Source organism: Rana temporaria, chromosome 1 (genome assembly GCF_905171775.1).
Source record: "Rana temporaria chromosome 1, aRanTem1.1, whole genome shotgun sequence".
Taxonomy (NCBI): domain Eukaryota; kingdom Metazoa; phylum Chordata; class Amphibia; order Anura; family Ranidae; genus Rana; species Rana temporaria.
Genome location: NC_053489.1, coordinates 244,140,336 through 244,163,962, shown reverse-complemented (window position 1 = coordinate 244,163,962; position 23,627 = coordinate 244,140,336). Strand labels below are relative to the sequence as shown.

The 23,627-nt window shown below is 44.2% G+C and overlaps 1 protein-coding gene across 2 annotated transcripts in view; it reads left to right on the top strand.

Moving 5' to 3' along the window:
* Positions 1 to 23,627, top strand: part of ARHGEF40 (Rho guanine nucleotide exchange factor 40) — a 132,391-nt gene that overhangs the window by 87,977 nt on the left and 20,787 nt on the right. For both annotated transcript variants that reach the window (XM_040352357.1, XM_040352346.1), the window contains exons 14-17: positions 8,260 to 8,473; positions 8,674 to 8,760; positions 11,281 to 11,505; positions 15,653 to 15,823. In XM_040352357.1, the coding sequence (XP_040208291.1) occupies positions 8,260 to 8,473; positions 8,674 to 8,760; positions 11,281 to 11,505; positions 15,653 to 15,823 (697 nt within the window). The remainder of the gene's footprint in view (positions 1 to 8,259; positions 8,474 to 8,673; positions 8,761 to 11,280; positions 11,506 to 15,652; positions 15,824 to 23,627) is intronic.

The following is a 23,627-nucleotide window of genomic DNA, read 5'->3' as shown; positions in this document are numbered from 1 at the left end:
GTTTTTAAGCTGTAAAAAAGGCTAACACAAGTGGCTGTAAAAACGCCAGTGGAAATGAAGCCTTAATGTTTATTGATAGAGTGAAGTTCCTCTTTAAGATGAACAATAACATCATACAATGTTTACCCAATATAATACATTTATTTGGTGCTAGCCTTTTCCTTTTCTGCAGTGTTTTCAGGTAATAATGCTGTTTTACTTTTTACTTTAATTGATGGCTAACTCAGTACAGGGCACTGCTGCTTCTTTTCCACATTATGTTGTTGCCTGTTAAAAGCATGGCTTATAAGCATCTAGCTCAATGTAAGATCAATGCTCAGATAAGTGTTTTTTAAATAAATAGAATATTTGTGCCACCTAACAGTTTATTATACCCATCGATACAGCAGTACTTTACTGGAATTAATTGCCAGTTATAACACACCACATTGTGATGTACTGTATTAGCAGTTCACAGCTGTAGGAGCTATGCGACACATCTGAAGTATGTGTTTCTGAACATCTAAAGATAAAATATTTATCTAGTGGATTCCACCCTGATAAGGAGCTGCATAGACAATTTCTGTATTTAACCACATTCATCTGTTGAGGTTGAAATGCTTTCTCGGAAGTTCACATGCGTTATGTCCCAGTCTGGATTTTAGAAAGCTCCTTTGAAAACAGATGAAAACATGTAGCTATGTTTCAGTTTGTGTGTTTAGAAAGAGGTACATGTTATAGCTATATAAAATGAACAAACTTTTTCTAAATAATCATGACATAGATCAATGTCCATATATGATCTAAAAACAAAAAGAAAGTCCAGATCCCCAGTGAAGTGAAGGAAACAGAAAAATTAGTCCATAGGTGCTTGATCTAAAACTGTAGTGACGATCCAATGAATAGTGAAACCTCCACCATGAATCAAGATGTCTGCTTACCAGATGACCAGCGGTCTCTTAGTTAAAAGAAGACCAAAGAAGGCGTGTAGATAAACACTATGGCAGTTGGTTTGTAGAGAAACTGTATAGCAAGTACACCTCCGTCTCAAGCCAATCGATGGAAAATTGGGGTCCCGATAATCATGGAAGACACATAAGGGCCACAATAGTGTAGTAACGTAGGTAACATTTATTAAAAAGAAGAAAAAAACGCACTTACATATAAACGATAAAATTTAGGCATGTCAAAATTTGGAGCTCCGGCCGGAAGCCAACCAAAAAAAGACCCGTCCAGGTAGGTAGGGAAAGGTGCAGTCAACGGGGGGTAATCCGGTACGACACTTCTTCCGCCCGACCGGTTTCGCGAAAACTCGCTTCCTCATAGGGCTCCAAATTTTGACATGCCTAAATTTTATCGTTTATATGTAAGTGCGTTTTTTTCTTCTTTTTAATAAATGTTACCTACGTTACTACACTATTGTGGCCCTTATGTGTCTTCCATGATTATCGGGACCCCAATTTTCCATCGATTGGCTTGAGACGGAGGTGTACTTGCTATACAGTTTCTCTACAAACCAACTGCCATAGTGTTTATCTACACGCCTTCTTTGGTCTTCTTTTAACTAAGAGACCGCTGGTCATCTGGTAAGCAGACATCTTGATTCATGGTGGAGGTTTCACTATTCATTGGATCGTCACTACAGTTTTAGATCAAGCACCTATGGACTAATTTTTCTGTTTCCTTCACTTCACTGGGGATCTGGACTTTCTTTTTGTTTTTAGATCATATATGGACATTGATCTATGTCATGATTATTTAGAAAAAGTTTGTTCATTTTATATAGCGCATCTTGTTTTTTCCATTTATGCTTTACTGTACAATATTTACAGGAAGGTGCAGCTTTATCTACATTGATTTTGTTTACACACGTGTATTTTTTAAGAGCATTAGTTTGTTCATTTTTATATATATTAGCGCAGTTGCTCCCACAATTTTTTCCACATGTTATAGCTACTCCAGCTAAAATCCTTATATACCGTATTTCACAAAAGTGAGTACACCCCTTACATTTTTGTAAATATTTTATTATCTCTTTTCATGTGACAACACTGAAGAAATGACATTTTGCTACAATATAAAGTAGTAAGTGTACAGCTTGTATAACAGTGTACATTTTCTGTCCCCTCAAAATAACTCAATACACAGCCATTAATGTCTAAACCGCTGGCAACAAAAGTGAGTACACCATTAAGTGAAAATGTCAAAATTTGGCCCAGTTAGCCATTTTTCCTCCCCAGTGTCATGTGACTTGTTAGTGTTACAAGGTCTCAGGTTTGAATGGGGAGCAGGTGTGTTAAATTTGGTGTTATCGCTCTCACTCTCTCATACTGGTCACTGGAAGTTCAACATGGCACCTCATGGCAACAAACTTTCTGAGGATCTGAAAAAAGAATTGTTGCTCTACATAAAGATGGCCTAGGCTATAAGAAGATTGCCAAGACCCTGAAACTGAGCTGCAGCACGGTGGTCAAGACCATACAGCGGTTTAATAGGACAGGTTCCACTCAGAACAGGCCTCGACATGGTCAACCAAAGAAGTTGAGTGCGTGTGCTGAGCGTCATATACAGAGGTTATCTTTGGGAAATAGAGGTATGAGTGCTGCCAGCATTGCTGCAGAGGTTAAAGGGGCGGGGGCAACCTGTCAGTGCTCAGACAATATGCCGCACGCTGCATAAAATTGGTCTGCATGGCTGTCATCCCAGAAGGAAGCCTCTTCTAAAGATGATGCACAACAAAGACCGCAAACAGTTTGGTGAAGACAAGCAGACTAAGGACATTAGTCTACTGGAACCAAATCCTGTGGTCTGATTAGACCAAGATAAACGTATTTGGTTCAGATGGTGTGAAGCGTGGGTGGTGGCAACTAGGTGAGGAGTACAAAGACAAGGTTATCTTGCCTACAGTCAAGCATGGTGACAGGAGTGTCATGGTCTGAGGCTGCATGAGTGCTGTTGGCACTGGGGAGCTATAGTTCATTGAGGGAGCCATGAATGCCAACATGTACTGTGACATACCATATCAGAGCATGATCCTCTCCCTTCAGAGACTGGGCCGCAGGGCAGTATTCCAACATGATAACGACCCCAAACAAACCTCCAAGACGACCACTGCCTTGCCTAAGAAGCTGAGGGTAAAGGTGATAGACTGGCCAAGCATGTCTCCAGACCTAAACCCTATTGAGCATCTGTGTAGCATCCTCAAACGGAAAGTGGAGGAACGCAAAGTCTCTAACATCCACCAGCTCTGTGATGTCATCATGGAGAAGTGGAAGAGAACTTCAGTGGCAACCTGTGAAGCTCTGGTAAACTCAATGCCCAAGAGGGTTAATGCAGTGCTGGAAAATAATGGTGGCCTTAAAAATATTGACACTTTGGGCCCAATTTGGACATTTTCACTTAGGGGTGTACTCACTTGTGTTGCCAGCTGTTTAGATATTCATGGCTGTGTGTTGAGTTATTTTCAGGGGACAGCAAATTTACACTGTTATACAAGCTGTACACTCAACTACTTTACATTGTCATTTCTTCAGTGTTGTCACATGAAAAGATATAATATATTTACAAACATGTGAGGGGTGTACTCACTTTTGTGAGATACTGTATATAAGCCTCTTTCTATTAAATCTTGATATGCCCATACATAGTTCGTAGCTCCCTATGGTATTTATGAAAAGGGTTAGGCCTCATGCACACTGGTCTTAAAAATCCTGCTTTTACAGGCATTTGGCTTTTTTTTCAGCCTGTAAAAGCAGTGTCCATGCATACAAAGGCGTATGAGAAGAGGAGCGTTTACAGGCTGAAAAATAACCCATCAAGATCGCATTCAGAAGAGGAGAAAAAAAAAACCTTCTTGATGCACCTAAATGCATGTAAACGCTTCTAAACACTAGGAACGTTTGAGCTGTAATGCATTCCAATAGCCAGAATAAATTAATATTCTGGCCAATGGAATCTATTAACACCTAAACGCTTTACGTGCCTAAACACATGTGCCATATGTGGCTTTAGGCCTGTTTTTTAAGCAGCTTTTTTCTTGCCAGGGGCTCTGGCGTTCAGAAGAGATAAGCATACACCCAGTATGCATGAGGCCTTATAGTATTAGTTGTATTGCTGTGCAGATTCCATTACCCTGACGCACACCTTCCTGAATAGGAATAGTATTTGGTACCCCACCGAGTGATGGCATGCAAACACAAATTGTGACAACATTGAGCTTACTGCTCCTGTCCTTTTAAAAAGTGAACTCCAGGCAAATGGAAAATACACAAATCCATGGGGCTTTGTATTTATTAATGCATCCTTTAACCACTTCCCGCCCGGCCTATGGCCGATTTACGTCCGGGAAGTGGTTATGAAATCCTGACAGGACGTTCTAGAACGTCCTGCAGGATTTCATGCCGCGCGCGCCCGTGGGGGCGCGCATCGCGGCGATCGGTGATGCGGGGTGTCAGTCTGACACCCTGCATCTCCGATCTCGGTAAAGAGCCTCCGGCGGAGACTCTTTACCACGTGATCAGCCGTGTCCAACCACGGCTGATCACGATGTAAACAGGAAGAGCCGCCGATGGCTCTTCCTCACTCGCGTCTGACAGACGCGAGTAGAGGATAGCCGATCGGCGGCTCTCCTGACAGGGGGGGTTAGCGCTGATTGTTTATCAGCGCAGCCCCCCCTCGGATCGCCACACTGGACCACCAGGGTGCCCACCCTGGAGCACCAGGGTGGGCAAAAAAAAAAAAAAGCTACAAAAAAAAAAAAAAAGTCAAAAAAATAAATAAAAAATAAAACATAAAGAAAAAAGATGCCAGTCAGTGCCCACAAATGGGCACTGACTGGCAACAATCAGTGCTGCCACCCCAGTGTCCATCAGCGCCACCCCAGTGTCCATCAGCGCCACCCCAGTGTCCATCAGCGCCACCCCAGTGTCCATCAGTGCCACCCCACAGTGCCCATCCATGCCCAGTGCCCACCTAGCAGTGCCCATCTGTGCCACCCATGAGTGCCCATCTGTGCCGCCCATGAGTGCCCATCTGTGCCGCCTATGAGTGCCCAGTGCCGCCCATGAGTGCCCATCAGTGCCGCCTATGTGTGCCCATCAGTGCCGCCTATGTGTGCCCATCAGTGCCGCCTATGTGTGCCCATCAGTGCCGCCTATGTGTGCCCATCAGTGCCGCCTATGTGTGCCCATCAGTGTCGCATACCAGCGCCGCCAATCAGTGCCACCTCATCTGTGCCCGTCAGTACTACCTCATTGATGTCCATCAGTGCCATCTCATCGGTGCCCATTAGTGCCGCCATATCAGTGCCCGTAATTGAAAGAGAAAACTTATTTACAAAAAAATTAACAGAAAAAAATAAAAACGTAATTTTTTTTCCAAATTTTCAGCCTTTTTTTAGTTGTTGCGCAAAAAAAAAAATCGCAGAGGTGATCAAATACCACCAAAAGAAAGCTCTATTTGTGGGGAAAAAAGGACGCCAATTTTGTTTGGGTACAGTGTAGCATGACCGCGCAATTGCCATTCAAATTGCGACAGTGCTGAAAGCTGAAAATTGGCTTGGGCGGGAAGCTGCGTAAGTACCTGGTATGGAAGTGGTTAATATATATTTTTTTAAACAAGAGCAGTGTAAAGACCTGGTATTCCCTGTACAGCAAAGCTTAGACTGGGGAAGCAGCACAGCTGTGATCCAGTAATAGCAAGGCACATGTTAATAGGAGAAAAGTGAAGATCGGCAGAGATAAGCTTATCTATCTACTGTTTCTACTTTACTGGTCAAGTTAAAGGCTGGGAGAATGCTAAGAACTGCGTAAGGCAGGCCATACATGGTGTGAATTTACGAATGATTCCCCCATCAACACAGACAGTACTGGCAGGGGAATCAGCAGTTGTCCTCTCACACGGGGAGAAAACAGTGAATATCGCTAGCAGCTATGGCACTCGCTTGCGATAGTCGCAAGAGAGTCCAGCAGGCTGGTTGTACCCAAGTTGATTGATTAACTTGGTGCTTTTAGTCTGCCCATTAACGGTTGAATGTGGAAGCCAAGATTTGAACCGTGTATGGTTGGCCTTAGGGTGGCCATACATGGATCTAAATTTGTCCAGTTCAGCAGAGAGCAGCAGAATTTTGATTCCTGTATGGGTAGAATGGTTGTACAGAAGTTGATCTACCGATCTATTTCTGTACAACCAGCCTGTTGGATTTTTCCCAAACAATCAGGTCCACAGGCTATAGCCAGCTCCACTGATCAGTGTATTCTGACAGCTTGGAGGTCTAAAGCCTCGTACACACGGTCGGACATCCAACAAACTTTCCCTTGGATTTTTGTCCGAAGGGAGTTGTCCGGTCACACCCATAGCATACACACGCTCTGACTTTTCTGCAAACTTTTCTAAAACTTTCCCAACATCAGGTGGTTTTTCTGCTCTTTACCGCCACCCTTTGGTTAACTTCTGCTCTTGATGGTTGATTTTAACATTAGTTCTGAGCATGTGTATTTGCACTTTGTACAAAAGTCCGATGGCTTGCTGTACACATGGTCGAACTAGGCACCATCGGACTTTTGTTGCCGAAAAGTTTGTCCAATTAGCAGACCGAAGTTTTTGTCCGATGAAACACGAAAAAGTTGAAAATTTGCAAACTTGTTGATTTTGAAGTTTGTTGGCTGAAAGTCCGACCGTGTGTACGGGCCTTAACTCTGTGGGAGTGAATCCCCCATCCACATCAAGTGTGTGGATGGGGGAATTGGATAATTTTTGTTTCATTCAACCCACTGTTTAAACAATAAAAAATGATTTATTCAACTGCAACATAGGAAAATTGTTTTGCTGTACCAGACAGGGTTATGCTATTTGGCAGAACTGTGTAAGGCCTCGTACACACGACCGTTTTCCTCGATAGAATCCATCAAGAAACTTGGTGGGAGAGCTTTTTTGCAGAGGAAACCGGTCGTGTGTACGTTTTTCATTGAGGAAACTGTCGAGGAACTCGACGAGGAAAAAAGAGAACAAGTTCTCTTTTTCCTCAACGGGAGTCTCAATCTCCTCGTCGTGTTTCTCATCGGGCTGGTTTTTGACGAGAAACACGATCGTGTGTATGCTAAGAAACCCGCGCATGCTCAGAATAAAGTATGAGACGGGAGCGCACCTTCGGTAAAAGTAGGGTTTGTAATGGAGATAGCACATTCGTCACGCTGTAACAGACTGAAAAGTTCAAATAGTCTCTTACCAAACTTTTACTTAACACGCAGTAACATGAGATTAGTAAAAGCAACCCCATGGGTTGTGCCAGTGGAATCAAACTTCCCCTGCCCTTGTATGTGTTGTACGTCACCGCGTTTGAGAACGAGGAGATTTTGTCTTAACCGTGTGTACGCAAAGAAAGCTTGTCGAGTTCCTCAACAAGCCTAACAAGGAACTCGTCGAGGAAAACGATGTGTCTTTTCCGACGAGTTCCTCGGTCGTGTGTACAAGGCCTAAATCTCTGGACTGGATGGAGAGAAATACAAATCATTTGGCAGGTAAAGCAGCTCCCATGTAGCTGTTTTCCTGGATTTTAACATGAGCCTTTGCTTTTTTTTCTTCTTTTTGATTAGCGTTGAGTTGCGTGAAGACAGCTTTTACAAAAGAATAGGGATTTGGTGGCTGTATGGACTCACCCACACAGCCCAGTTTGACACAGGGGCTGTGTACCTGTGTACAGGCGCTATTTTTTGCGATAAAACGCCTGAAAAGCACCTCAGAGTGAAAGGGGTTTTATTCTTCTTCTTTGGGGTGACACCATCAAGTAGGAAGTGGTAGCCGACCGTGATGGTATCACTCCCATCCGTGACAGCGCACAGACCCTGGTGAGCACTGTGACAGGCTAGTCAGGAGGTATTGGGCGACACAATGTTTTACTGCACCAGGTAATACCAACCCTAGTGGCGCCACCGTATACATAGCACCATCCGTAATGGTTACTACAAACACACTTTCTAGTTATATTGTCAGGACTTTGCAACTGCATCTGTGAATATTTGTAGAACCACAGGCCATAAAGTAGGTTTTCCAACAAATCATACTCCGAAGAAATCTATATATGCCAAATATATGTGGAATATATCCTAGATGTGTCATATCACATTATCAGACTGGGATTATCATGCAAGTGTATGTCTGAATGTACCAAGTGGCATTGGTGAATCATATAGTCCTGTATAACATTTTTATCTGTATTTATGTGTATACGCATTTGCTTTTATTGTCACATTGTTTGACTTCTATTATTTGTCTTCATTGCAGGTCTCCACAACGCTTGCTGTTAGACCTCCTTTGCTCTGAGCGGAGTTACGTACAGTCTTTGCGCCGGTCTCTGGAGGTCAGAGGGTCATGTCCGGCAAGCCTGGCACTCAGAGGCAGCCTGGAGCAGCTCCTGAACTTCCATACTCACTTCCTGAGAGACCTCCAGAATTGTGTGTCTCACCCCTTCACTGTGTCATACTGCTTTCTGCAACATGTGAGTCTGTTCTCCTATTGTATCTGCCTCACAGCTGTGTTCCCACATTGCACAATTTGTCTGCAGTAATACTGATGTGATAACAGTCATCTGATTAATGTAGCAAAAATAACACATTTTACCACTTGTGCTAGTCTGAATATATCATTTTTTTTTTTTACCGACGGTGAAAATCACATCTGTTGTCTCTTGTATTTCAGGCTGACCAGTTACGCTTATACTCCCTGTATGTGAAGAACAGACAGAAGGTTGAGCTGTTTCTTCCATCCCCCAGCGGCAGTTTAAAGGTGAGTCATGGGGAAACTTTGTGAGAGGTCAGGATTAAGACTCTTTTGTGGCTTTTCTGTGTGTGCTGGAAGTGAATTGATGTCCTTGTTTAAAGGAATAGCCCTGAGCTTTATTTATCCAGAACAAATAAATGGATAAGCAAAACTAAGAATCATCACTTTAAATATCTAATACTGACCACATTTCAGAAAAGTGGTTGGCTGCTGGGGAAGAACCTCTGCAGGATTCGAGAATGGAAAAGGACCTGGGGGTCCTTGTAGATGACAGACTGAGGCCTCGTACACACCACCAGTTTCCTCGGCAGAATCCATCAAGAAACTTGGTGGCAGAGCTTTTTTGCTGAGGAAACTGGTCGTGTGTACGTTTTTCATCAAGGAAACTGTCGAGGAACTCGACGAGCCAAAAAGAGAGCAAGTTCTCTTTTTCCTCGACGGGAGTCTCAAATTGGCTCGTCGAGTTCCTCGCCGGGCTGGTTTCCGACGAGAAACTCGAACGTCTGTATGCTAAGAAACCCGCGCTTGCTCAGAATAAAGTATGAGACGGGAGTAAAAGTAGCATTTGTAATAGAGATAACACATTTTTAAAGCTGTAACAGACTGAAAAGTGCAAATCGTCTCTTACCAAACTTTTATTTAACACGCAAACACATAAGATTAGCAAAAGCAGCCCCAAGGGTTGTGCAAGTGGAATCGAACTTCCCCTGCCGTTGTATGTGTTGTACATCACCACGTTTGAGAACGAGGAGATTTTGTCTGTTAAGTGTGTACGCAAAGCAAGCTTGTCGAGTACCTCGACAAGCCTAACAAGGAACTCGACGAGGAAAATGATGCGTTCCGCCCGACAAGTTACTCGGTCGTGTGTACGAGGCCTCAGCAATAGAATGCAATGCCAAGCTGCAGCAAGCAAGGTCAGCAGACTATTAGCTTGCATTAAAAAGGGTATTTACTTCAGATATAAAACTATAATTCCACCACTTTTCAAAACTCTACTCCACTTAAAGTGGTTCTAAAGGCAGAAGGTCTTTTACTTTGATGCATTCTATGTAAACAAAAACTTCTGGGTGCAGCCCCCCCTATACTTGCCCCATTTCGATTCAGCAATGTGCTTGAGAGCAGAAGCTCTCCTGGGTATCTTTCTCCTCATTGGCTCACACAGCAGCGAGAGCCATTGTCACAGTCAGTGACCCAATGAGAAGAAAGCAGGGGGTGGGGCCGACCTGCGCTCTGTGTGTGAATGGACAATATCCATTCACAGAAGCATGACTCTGTAGCAAGTCTGCTTGAGCGCCCCTATAACAAGTGGCTTGCATCTGTATGGGATCTGTATTTATAAAATCAATGTTTTGATTTCATACTCAAAGTGTTCCCTCTGAAAGGCCTGGATTTGTCCAAAGTCCACGCATGCCACAGCGGAAAGAAACATCTTTAGTATCTGGCACACTTCAAGTGTGTCAGATGCCTGATCCCTGTTTGCTCTCGGTGGTTCCTGCTTTGCTACTGTGTTCTGTAGTGATATAGGGTCCGGAGATAGGAATCACGGCAAGAAGAGGGGGGTCAAGACAACTGACACCTCTGAAAGTGTCAGATGCATAAGATGTTTTAGCCAACATAGCTTGTACAATTTAGCAGAGATGGAAGGTGAGAGGCTCAAATAATGAGCATACCTTTGGTTTTGGTCACTTTACATCAGGGGTCTCCAAACTTTCTAGACAAAGGGACAATTTACTGTTCTTCAAACTACAAGGGCCGACCAGTGGTCAGTGAAAAGGTCCCAACATCACTGGGAAAAAATAATTCCCTGTTTGTTTCAATGGGAGTAATTGTGCCTCATCATTGGAGTCATTGGGCCCCATTGTTGGTGTCATTGGGCCCCATTGTTGGTGTCATTGAGAGAAACTATGCCCCACCGTTGGTGTCATTGCGAGGAATTTGGCCCCATCATTGGTATAATTGAGAGGAATTGTGTCCCATTGTTGGCGTCAGTGGGAGGAAATATGCCCCATTGTTGGTATCAGTTGATGAAATAGTGTCCCAAGGGCCAGATAAAAGCTAGCAAAGGGCCGCATCTGGCCCCCGGACCACAGTTTGGAGACCACTGCTTTACATGATCATGAATACCTTGCATATCAAGCCTAAAGCATTTGGCTCATACATGTAGAAAATTTATTTTAGTGTTGTTTGAGGGTACTGAATGTGTCGTCATATTGCTTTTCAGCTTTTTATACAAACTTAGTTAGGCCCCTTTATTTTCCATTCTCTGCACACCACAATGCATTGATGGAAATAGTGCACGCTGTGCCTACATTTTACGGTATATTAAAAAATGTATCCCAGGACTTTGTGGAGATGGTAGTATCCTAGAGTACGTTATATACGTGCCAGAGGAGGTGTTATTAGAACAGCAGCAGTATGCCCTTGGTTGGGCCATAAGAACATCACTAAAAGAAGTAATTATACAAGCGTTCCTGGAGGAAAGAAAATTAAAATATATTGTTTGCAATATTTCTATTCCTTCAAAAGGGCAAGAAAAGGGACCAGAAGGAAGAGGATGACTCTTGGGGTATTCTTTATAGACCATTGGAGCATTTGGACCAGTACCAGCGCTTTCTGGCAGACATGATGCTTGAATGTGACCAGGACAGTGAACAGGAGCGACAGTCTCTACATGCTGCCCGAGAACTTGTGGGCTCTCTCTCGCATCATGGGAAAAACCTGCTAGCTGCTGAAGCCATCAGGGGATTTGAGGTAAGGCTCTAGCTGAAGGCAGGGTTGCCTACACAAAGTGTGACTTTTAACCTCCCTGGCGGTATGATTCTGTCAGAAAAAACATGCTAAAAGCGGTACCATTATTTGCAAGGAAATTTGGCGTTTTATATTGTAGGTCTGTAATTTTTAGAAATAACTCACTTAAATCTGACCAAACAAGCTTCTAATAGGCATCCCGGGTATGACATTTTTTTAAAAACAAAATTATAAATTATAATATAATAAATAATTATAAATAATTATAACAAATAATAATATAATTATAATAAAAATTATTCAATAATGTAATCAAATCAAAATCACTGAAATTTGCTCAGTTGCAGAATTGTTGCTGTCATTATTTTTTTTTTTTTATGACGAATTTCCCCACAAATCGCTATCGCACAATTCTGCAAGTGATTATAATTTATTATCGCTGTTTTTTAGCTGCTCTAAAACTATTTTTGACATAAAGGGACACTTTTGGTTGCTATGGACAATCTACAGTTTGCAGGGAGAAAGAAACGTTTTTATTATATAAAATGACATGCATGACACAGGACAGACCACTGGGGACAGGGGGGGTGTGTTTTTTTTACATACAGTACTGTAATCTATAAGATTACAGTATACTGTATGTAAGGTGTTTGTTTACTTTTTTGAATTTGGCGCCGTTCTCCGTCCCCGTGCGTCGTAACGTCGCAGGGAACGGAGATCGGCGTCACACGGAGGCACTGTGTGAATCGAGCGAGGTCCCACTCGCTCACACAGCGCGGTGGCATCGCTGGATCCAGGGACAAGGTAAGTAACTTGTGCCTGTGGATCTAGCGAGGCAAGCCCGAGTCTGACTCGGGGTTTCCGCTCGCAGCAGGAAAATCTAACCCCGTGTCAGACTCGGGAAGACCGCCAGGCAGGTTAAACACAAATACATAGAGAATTACACACAGTCAACCTTTCTTACATCATAACAACATTAGAATGCTTAAAACGCTACACTACACCAGTAATCATGTGTTAGCTTTAAAATGCATTGTCCAATACAATGTGTGCTTTATATCCTCGTCCTTCAATCTAGCATTTACAAACAACAGTGGAAGTAGCCAAGGATTTTTAGAGGAACCCAAAGAAAACAATAAAATATTGAATATAGAGTTCAAGTATATGTTTAGGTGCAATGCACTCCACACATAGACACGACCCGTTTCAATATATCTTCTTCAGGAATACATGTGAACAATCGGGATGATGAAACCCATAATTCCCATTGTATTAAAACCATAGATTCACTGGAATCTTATGCCGCGTACACACCATCACTTTATGTGATGAAAAAAAATGACGTTTTTAAAAACGTCACTTTAATTGACTGTGTGTGGGGGAAAACGTTGTTTTATGTCTTGTAAAAAACGACCAAAAAAAATTGAAGCATGCTTCAATTTTATGTGTCGTTTTTCAAAAGTGCACTTTTTACTTCACAGAAATTGACCGTGTGTAGCAAAAAACGTCGTTTTCTAAGACGTTTTTTCATCCACGCATGCCCAGAAGCTAGTTATGAAGCGAGCTTCAATGGTAAAACGTGGTGGAACGTAACCTCACTTTGCAAGATCATTGTGAGAAAACGATGGTGTGTAGGCAACTTCGTCTTTGAAAATTGAAGTTTCAAAAACGTCATTTTTTACTTCACATAAAGTGTCGTTTTTTTTCATCACATAAAGTGATGGTGTGTACGGGGCATTACAGGTGTGTGTCCTCTCTCTCCCATGTGGGGGGAAGGGTAGGAGGTTCTCATAAGGTAAGGTGTATACAAAGGGTGTTAGAAGCCCTTTATGGTCATCCATATTCGAATTAGATGGACACAACAATTAGAAGATAAAGGCACACCGCCATCTATGTTTTAAGCAGAGCAAAAAGGGCTGGAAGGTGATCAACATTCTATTGTCAAACCACTCAGTGGAGAGTGCAAAATATGGTGCAGCTCTGCATAGAAACCAAACAGCTTCCAGGTTTTATTGTCAAAGCTTAAACTGGTTCTAAAGGCAGAAGTTTTTTTTTTATCCTAATGCATTATGAATTAAGATAAAAAACCTTCTGTATGAAGCAGCCCACCTCAGCCCCTCAAATACTTACCTGAGCCCCATCTCGATCCAGCTGTGTTGCATGACGGACTTGGCTGTTCGGGACTCTGCCTCCTGACTGGCTGAGACACGTAGCGGGTGCCATTGGCTCCCACTGCTGTCAGTCGAAGTCAGTGAGCCAATGAGGGGAAAGAGGGTGCAGGGACTAGACGTGGCTCCGTGTCTGAATGGACACACAGAGCAGCGACTCGGCTTGGGTGTCCCCATAGAAATCTGGTTGCTGTGGGGGCACTTGTGGTAGGGAGGGGCAGGAGCACCGACAAAGGGGGCTGAGAAGAGGAGTATCTGTCCTGCTCTGTGCAAAACTACTTCACAGAGCAAGTAAGTATAACATTATTTTTAAACCAAAAAAACAAGACTTTAGTATCTCTTTAATTCAACAAGATGAAGTTGGAAACTGATTGGCTACCATGCACAACTGCAACAGATTCTCAGTGCACCAGTTTTAGTAAATCTACCCCATGTGTCTGGAGGATGGGCAACGAAAAATTAGCAGAGGTCAGATGGGTAGAGAGTAATTTCCAAAAAATCCTTTCTTTCACACCGAGGGTTCCAGCGGTCAGTCACCACCAGGGCCGCCATCAGGGGGGACAGCCGATATAATTGTAAGGGGCCCGTATGGTGCAATGTAGTGTAATCAGCTGCAGCTCTTCTGTGTGTCATCAATAAGTCAGCTTTGTGAAAACAAGAGCTGGGACTAGGTAGGAAGATCTCATTTACAAGTAGGGGCTGTGAAGAAAAGGGAAGGGGGCTGTTTGTGTACAGGGAGGGACCAGAGCTTTGTGTGTTTACAGATGTGACATATATACAGGAGTGAGGGGGGGCTGACATATATACAGGAGTGAGGGGAGCTGACATACATACAGGAGTGAGGGGGGCTGATATACTGTATATACAGGAGCGAGGGGGACTGACATATATACAGAAGAGAAGGGGGCTAATATACTGTATGTACAGGAGTGAGGGGGGCTGACATATATACAGGAGTGAGGGAGCTGACACATATACAGATGTGAGGGGGGCTGACATTTATACACGATTGAGGGGGGCTGAGTGCGTACAGGTGTGAGGGGGGCTGAGTGCATACAGGTGTGAGGGGGGGCTGAGTGCATACAGGTATGAGGGGGGACTGAGTGCATACAGGTGTAAGGGGGGCTGAGTTTGCACAGGTGTGAGGGGGGCTAAGTGCGTACAGGTGTGAGCGGGGGGCTGAGTGCATACAGGTGTGAGGGGGGCTGAGTGCGTACAGGTGTGAGCGGGGGGCTGAGTTTGCACAGGTGTGAGGGGGGCTGAGTGCGTACAGGTGTGAGCGGGGGGCTGAGTGCATACAGGTGTGAGGGGGGGCTGAGTGCATACAGGTGTGAGGGGGGGAGCGTGTACAGGTATGAGGGGGTGAATGCATACAGGTGTGAGGGGGCTGAATGCATACAGGTGTGAGGAGGCTGAATGCATACAGATTTGAGGGGGTGCCAGGTGCGTACAGGTGTGAGGGGGGCTGAGTGGGTACAGGTATGAAGGGGGCTGAGTGGTTAAAGGTATCAAGGGGGCTGAGTTCGTACAGATGTGAGAGAGGTTAAGTGCGGGTTCGATGAGCTGGCCCGTGGGCAGGCCCTGGGGAATGGTGGTGGTCAGGCTTGGGGGGAGTGGGGGTAGGCTCAAAGCTGTGTAAGGGGCCCAAAAATTTTGATGGCTGCCCTGGTCACCACCATGTGTTAGCCAGGTACTGGAGACCATTGTGTGTCAGGAACTTAGACAGGCCCCAGACAAATGTGATGCACGGCATAGAGAGAAGTCTTCTTTGGGTGGGATCAGCATATTTGGTTGATTCTCAAAAAATTTATTTGAAAATAATTAACAAAATGTAAAGCTTTTTACTGGGCATTCAAAGGTTAAAAAGGGTGTACAAACAAGCTTACACTTCCATATTTCTTGTATGTCTGACTATTTTATGTTTCACGGATTTCTTTTTTTCTGGAAGTTGATGAAGCTTTTCTTAACATCTTGTTATTTAGGTTGATGAGAAGGAACATGGCCGCCTTTTGCTGAAGGACGTGTTCACAGTATTATCCGGGAGAAAGAAATCTTTTCGCCATGTATTTCTGTTCCAAAAACTGCTTCTGCTAAGCAAACTAAAGACAGCAGAGGGAGGTCTGGAGACGTATGGCTTTAAACAGGCTTTCAAAGTAAGAAACCAGATGTAACAGAGCAGCTTATGTACAGTATGAAACAACTAGATAACCTTACATGACCACATTTTAACACCTTACTGCCCCTCCCCACTGTAAATGAATCTCTTTTCAGGCACTTCCCCGTGTCAGGAGGACGTTAATTAAAGTCATGTTCTTCCTAGGGTTCTACGCTCTGGAAATCACTCTGATCTCCAGGGATGAGCTGCACGGTGGCGTTGGGAGACCCAGACAGTTGATCGGTAACCTCTCAGTGGTTAGCGATCACGTTTTCTGCTGAATTTACCCCTTCACTGCCACCGCTGTAATTCTGTTATGGCAGAGCAGCGAACAAACACTATAGGGCCTATTTAGAAATGTTTTCACACAAGATTAACACAACTTTCACCAAGGATTCACACATTTTCCCAACTGATTTCAATTAGAAATGTGTTTTGTATTAATCTGGCTGCTTTTGAGATCCATGCTGTAAAGAAACCAAATCACTTTTACATTCCAGTGGCAAAGTATGCCACCCTCCCTGGGCTCCCCTCACTCATTCATGAGCCTGGGACCTTTGGAGAATACACTATTCAGAACTGTCAAAATCCCAGCCATGGGGGCTTGGTAAGCTTCTGTTCCCAAACTGCATAATAGACCATAAAGAGTACCTGTCACTACTATCTCATAGGAGGTTTATCAGCCCCCTTGTGATACTAGCAAAGTAAAAATCTTTACAAATCCTCAACACATACACAAATAGTTCACACGGACAATTGGGATGCACACACATCCATAAATACCCATTATGCATTAACCACTTGCTTACTGGGCACTTAAACACCCCTCCTGCCCAGAGCAATTTTCAGCTTTCAGCGCTGTCACACTTTGAATGACAATTACTCAGTCATGCAACACTGTACCCAAATGATTTTTTTGTCCTTTTTTTCCCACAAATAGAGCTTTCTTTTGGTGGTATTTGATCACCTCTGGGTTTTTTTTTTTTTGCGCTATTAATGAAAAAAGACCGAAAATTTGGAAAAAAAATGATTTTTTCTTAGTTTCTGTGATAAAATTTTGCAAATTATTAATATTTCTTCATAAATTTTGGCCACAATTTATACTGCTACATGTCTTTGATAAAAATAACCCAAAATTTTTGGAAATTATTTGGTCTGTGTGAAAGTTTTAGAGTCTACAAGCTATAGTGCAAATCATAAAAAATTGTCACATCTGATCACACCTGATGTACTGAAGGCCTATCTCATTTCTTGGGACCCTAACAAGCCAGGAAAGTACAAATGCCCCCAAAATAACCCCTTTTTGGAAAGTAGACATTCCAAGGTATTTATTAAGAGGCATGGTGAGTTATTTGAAGTTGTGTTTTTTTCCCACAATACTTTGCAAAATAAAGATTTTTATTTTTCATTTAAAAAATTTCTCAAAATTGTCATTGTAATAGCTTATTTCTCTCACATGGCATGTGCATACCACAAATGACACCCCAAAATACATTCTGCTACTCCTCCTGAGTAAAACGATACCCCATGTGTGAGACTTTTTCACTGCCTGGCCACATACGGAGGCCCAACATGCAGGAAGCACCATCAGGGGTTTTAGGAGCATAAATTGCACATCTAACTAGTTGACTACCTATTACACTTTTGAAGGCCCTGGAACACCAGGACAATGGAATTACCCACAAAGTGACCCCATTTTGGAAAGCTAATACCCCAACGTATAATCTATGAGGCATAATGAGTCTTTTGAACGGTTTATTTTTTTCCAGCAGTTTTTGGAAAATGTGGAAAAAAAATGAAAACGCATTTTTTTTACACAACGTTGTCCATTGATAAGATATTTCCAACACATAGCATGTACATACCACAAATGACACCCCAAAATACATTCTGCTACTCCTCCTGAGTAAAACGATACCCCATGTGTGAGACTTTTTCACTGCCTGGCCACATACGGAGGCCCAACATGCAGGAAGCGCCATCAGGGGTTTTAGGAGCATAAATTGCACATCTAACTAGTTGACTACCTATTACACTTTTGAAGGCCCTGGAACACCAGGACAATGGAATTACCCACAAAGTGACCCCATTTTGGAAAGCTAATACCCCAACGTATAATCTATGAGGCATAATGAGTCTTTTGAACGGTTTATTTTTTTCCAGCAGTTTTTGGAAAATGTGGAAAAAAAATGAAAATGCATTTTTTTTACACAAAGTTGTCCATTGATAAGATATTTCCAACACATAGCATGTACATATCAAAAATTACACCCCAAAATACATTCTGCTACTCCTCCTGAGTAAAATGATACCCCATGTGTGAGACTTTTTTACTGCCTGGCCACATACAGAGGCCCAACATGCAGGAAGCGCCATCAGGGGTTTTAGGAGCATAAATTGCACATCTAACTAGTTGACTACCTATTACACTTTTGAAGGCCCTGGAACACCAGGACAATGGAATTACCAACACACTGACCCCATTTTGGAAAGCTAACACCCCAACGTATAATCTATGAGGCATAATGAGTCTTTTGAATGGTTCATTTTTTTCCAGAAGTTTTTGGAACATGTGGAAGAAAAATGAAAACTCATTTTTTTTACACAAAGTTGTATGTTTCTAAGATATTTCCAACACATAGCATTTAGATAGCAAAAATTACACCCCAAAATACATTCTGCTACTCCTCCTGAGTACAACAATACCACGTGTGAGAGACTTCTACATAGCCTGACCACATACAGAGATCCAACATGCAAGGAACACCGTCAGGTGTTCCAGAGACACATAGTATGCACATACCAAGAATTACACCTCAAAATACATTATGCTGAGCAAAGCGTAAACAAAAGATTACCTGTGGTAATAGTAGCGCAGTTCTACAGCAGGATAGCACTGGTCCAGGCAGCAGGCAGGGACTTGGTCAGCAACGTCCAGGCAGGGATACTGTCCCGTCAGGGTTAGTGCAGGTGGTCAGTTCATGCAACAGGCAGAGGCATGATGGCATAGGTCCTACAGGCAGCAGGCAGAAGTAGGGCCTCGTTCAGGACAGAATGGGGACAGGGGTAGAGGCTTCTCCCACCCAAATCTCTTTGAAGCCTCCGGGCAACCAGACCTTAATCTAGGATGAGAAAACGAAAAAGTTTTCTTCATCCAGAAAAACTTTTCTGGCGCCCCTCACATATGTGAGACCCCTGTGTTCCCACTAGTCCAGTAGCAGGGTACAAGATCAGTCCATGAGGCAGGCAAAAACATGGTCAAACAGTCCGAGGTCAGTTCCAGATCAGGCAGAGGCAGTACAGAATCGTTAGGCAGAAGAATGGTCGAAAAAACAGTCCAGGGTCAATTCCAAATCGGGCAGAGGCATTACAAAATCGTTAGGCAGAATCGTGGTCAAAAAACAAGCCGGGGTCAGTTACAGAGCAGGCGGTGGCATAAGGGGTGTGAAGGTGTGTGAAGGCAGGAACGGAGGATTAATACTTTAGTTTGGTGTGGTAACGGCGAAAACAGTCAATTATACAGAGGCCTGGTTTGGAAGGACAATCGGCACAATGGTAAGCTGTGTCTCGTCTGACTCCTTCACTGGCGCATACCTTGCATCGTTTTTGACGTCGTCGGCCTGTTTCTGTGGGAGGGACTTTATCGGGAAAATGACGCTCGGCGAGACGACTTAAAACATCAGATCGGATGGTTTGGGGTGCATCGTTGTGGAAAATAAGGGCAGTGATAAGGTCCTCTTGGTAGCCAAGGAAGCGTTTGGGGTTTTGGGTGGAGTTGCTGTAAATTACAAAAGAATTGTATATGGCCAATTGAAAAAAATAAATGGCAACTTTTTTGTACCAATGGTACGTTCTTCTTGTGGCAAGATAGGGCTCAAGCATCTGGTCATTGAAGTCGACCCCCCCCATAAACAAATTATAGTCCTGGATGCAAGTGGGCTTTCGGATGGTGGTGCCACGCCTTCTGCGGGTTTCAACAATGGTGTCATTGTGGATAGTAGATAGCATATAGACATCCCTTCTGTCCTTCCACTTCACCGCCAAAACCGCATTGTTACGCAGACTTGCTGATTCTCCTCTTTTCAACTTTTGGTTCACCAGGCTTTGAGGAAAGCCTTTCCTGTTGTTTCTGACGGTGCCACATGCTGGCGTCTGCTTTCGGTGCAGGTTGTGGAACAGGGGAAGAGAGGTGTAGAAATTATCTACGTATAGATGGTATCCTTTGTCTAATAGGGGGTTGATTAGTTCCCAAACAATTTTGCCACTTGATCCCAAGTAGTCTGGGCAATTAGGGGGATTGATCTGGGTGTCCTTGCCTTCGTATACTCTGTAGGCATACAGGTATCCTGTGACTCGGTCACACAATTTGTAGACCTTCACACCATAGCGGGCTCTTTTGCTGGGCATGAATTGTTTTATTTGGAGTCTGCCACTAAATTTGATAAGGGACTCATCCACACAGATGTGTTGGTCCGGGGTGTACAATTGGGGGAATTTCTCGGAAAAATAATTGAGTAAGGGCCGGATTTTGAAAAGCCTGTCATGTTCTGGGTGATTTCGGGGATGGCACTGGGTATTGTCGTTGAAATGTAGGAATCTCATTATGGCAAAGTATCGGGCTCTGGGCATTATGGTGGAGAAGATGGGCATGTGGTAGATCGGGTTTTTGGACCAAAAGGCACGTGAAGTGTTTTTTGGGTTGAGTCCCATACAAAATGTGAGGCCTAAAAAAAATTTGAACTCGTCCAACGTAAGGTCTCTCCACTGGAAGGGACGGGCATAGTAGGACGTGGGATTGTTTTCAATAAATTGCTGTGCAAATAGGTTGCACTGGGCCACAATTTCGGATAGCATGTCCTCTGTAAACATGAGGTTAAAATAATCGAGTGGGGTAAAATTCTCCGTGTTCACTTGGATTCCTGGCTGGGCCGTGAAAGGGGGAATGTTGGCTTCTCCTGAAGTAGCAGGAAGCCACAAGGGGTTCTGAAGGGCATAGGGAAGGCTGGCATGGGTCCTGGAAGTTTGTTGCCGAGGCACTGCGGTGCTGGCAGATGGCACGGCGGTGCTGGCAGATGGCACGGCGGTGCTGGCAGATGGCACTGCGGTGCTGGCAGATGGCACTGCGGTGCTGGCAGATGGCACTGCGGTGCTGGTGGATGGCACTGCCTCCTCACGCCTTCGTTTAGCCGGCCGGCTATCTTCCTCCTCTGAGTCACTCAGTGTTGCGCTACTGATGGCTGGCTCATAAGCGACGTCAAACTCCGAATCAGAGTTGGAAAGGGACTCTGAAAGAGAGAGCTCCACTGATGGGCACTGATTGGCAGCACAGGTGGGCACTGATTGGCAGCACAGGTGGGCACTGATTGGCAGCACAGGTGGGCACTGATTGGCGGCTCAGGCGGGTACCGATTGGCTGCACAGGCGGGTACCGATTGGCGGCTCAGGCGGGTACCGATTGGCGGCTCAGGCGGGCACTGATTGGCGGCACAGATGGGCACTGATTGGCGGCACAGATGGGCACTGATTGGCGGCACAGGCGGGCACTGATTGGCGGCACAGGTGGGCACTGATTGGCGGCACAGGCAGGCACTGATTGGCGGCACAGGCGGGTACCGATTGGCGGCTCAGGCGGGTACCGATTGGCGGCTCAGGCGGGTACCGATTGGCGGCACAGGCGGGCACTGATTGGCGGCACAGGCGGGCACTGATTGGCGGCACAGGCGGGCACTGATTGGCACACAGGCGGGCACTGATTGGCAGCACAGGTGGGAACTGATTGGCGGCACTGGGATGGCTTGCACTGGGAATGGATTGCACTGGGATGGATGGCACTGGGATGGATGGCACTGGGATGGATGGCACTGGGATGGATGGCACTGGTGGATGGCACTGGGATGGATGGCACTGGTGGATGGGACTGGGATGGATGGCAGGCACTTTGTAACTGTAATACTGTAACTATTTTCACTTACTTCTCTCTCCTCACACGCTGTCTCTGTGTGAGGAGGGAGAGGCGGCAATGAGAGATGATCTCATATGTTTACATTTGAGATCTCCTCTCATTGGCCGCCCAGATCGCATCGCAAACGGCCACTCTGATTGGCCGTTTGCGGCGATCTCTAATTGGCTGTGTCCAAATTTCCCCGCTGCGCGCTCTGGAGCGCGCGCGGGGACCGCCCAAAGGGGCGGCCGTCAATTGACGGCGCTCTGGCTTTTGGGATCCCCGCTGTAGCCGTCAATAGACGGCGCGCGGATCCCAAGTGGTTAAATATAGTATATTTTGAGTATTTCTGTTTTTACTGTCTCGAAACATAAACACAGTTTTGAAACAATAAATATTAGTTGTTTAGAAAGTTTGCAGTCTCTGGTTTTAACCCTCCCAGGCATCAGTAAATTACCATTGTACTGGAAATTTCCTAATATCTAGAAATCTAAAATATACAAACAGAAAATGATTGTTATTAACAAGCTAAAACTACATTTTATCTGTCTATTTTATGTCTATATATATATATATATATATATACATATATATATATATATATATATATATATATATATATATATATATATATATATAAAAATAAATGTGAGAGGTGTTCTCACTTTTGTGAGATACTGTGTGTGTGTATATATATATATATATATATATACACACACCCAGACACAGTATCTCACAAAAGTGAGTACACCCCTCACATTTTTGTAAAGATTTTATTATATCTTATCATGAGACAATTTTGCTACACTGTAGCTTGTATAACAGTGGAAATTTGCTGTCCCCTCAAAATAACTCCACACACAGCCATTAATGTCTAAACCGCTGGCAACAAAAGTGAGTACACCTAAGTAAAAATGTCCAAATTAGGCCCAATTAGCCATTTTCCCTCCCCCGTGTCATGTGACTCGTTAGTGTTACAGGGTCTCAGGTGTGAATAGGGAGCAGGTGTGTTAAATTTGGTGTTATTGCTCTCACTCTCTCATACTGGTCACTGGAAGTTCAACGTGGCACCTCATGGCAAAGAGGTCTCTGAGGATCTGAAAAAAAAGAATTGTTGCTCTACATAAAGATGGCCTAGGCTATAAGAAGATTGCCAAAACCCTGAAACTGTACCATGATGGCCAAGACCATAGAGCCGTTTAGCAGGACAGGTTCCACTTAAAACAAGCCTCACCATCGTCATCCAAAGAAGTTGAGTGCACATGCTCATCATCATACCCAGAGGTTGTCTTTGTAAAATAGACGTATGAGTGCTGCCATCATTGCTGCAGAGGTTGAAGGGGTGGGGGGTCTGTCTTTCAGTGCTCAGACCATACGCCGCACACTGCATCAAATTGGTCTGCATGGCTGTCTTCCCGGAAGGAAGCCTCTTCTAAAAAGAAAGCCCCAAAACTGTTTTCTGAAGACAAGCAGACTAAGGACATGGATTACTGGAACCAGATCCTGTGGTCTGATGAGACCAAGATAAACTTATTTGGTTTAGATGGTGTCAAGAGTGTGTGGTGGCAACCAGGTGAGGAGTACAAAGACAAGTGTGTCTTGCCTACAGTCAAGCAGGGAGTGTCATGGTCTGGGGCTGCATGAGTGCTGCCGGCACTGGGGCGCTACAGTTCATTGAGGGAACCATAAATGCCAACATGTACTGTGACATACTGAAGCAGATCATGATCCACTCCATTCGGTGACTGGGCTGCAGGGCAGTATTCCAACATGATAACGACCCCAAACACACCTCCAAGATGACCACTGCCTTGCTAAAGAAACTGAGGGTAAAGGTTATGGACTGGCTAAGCATGTCTCC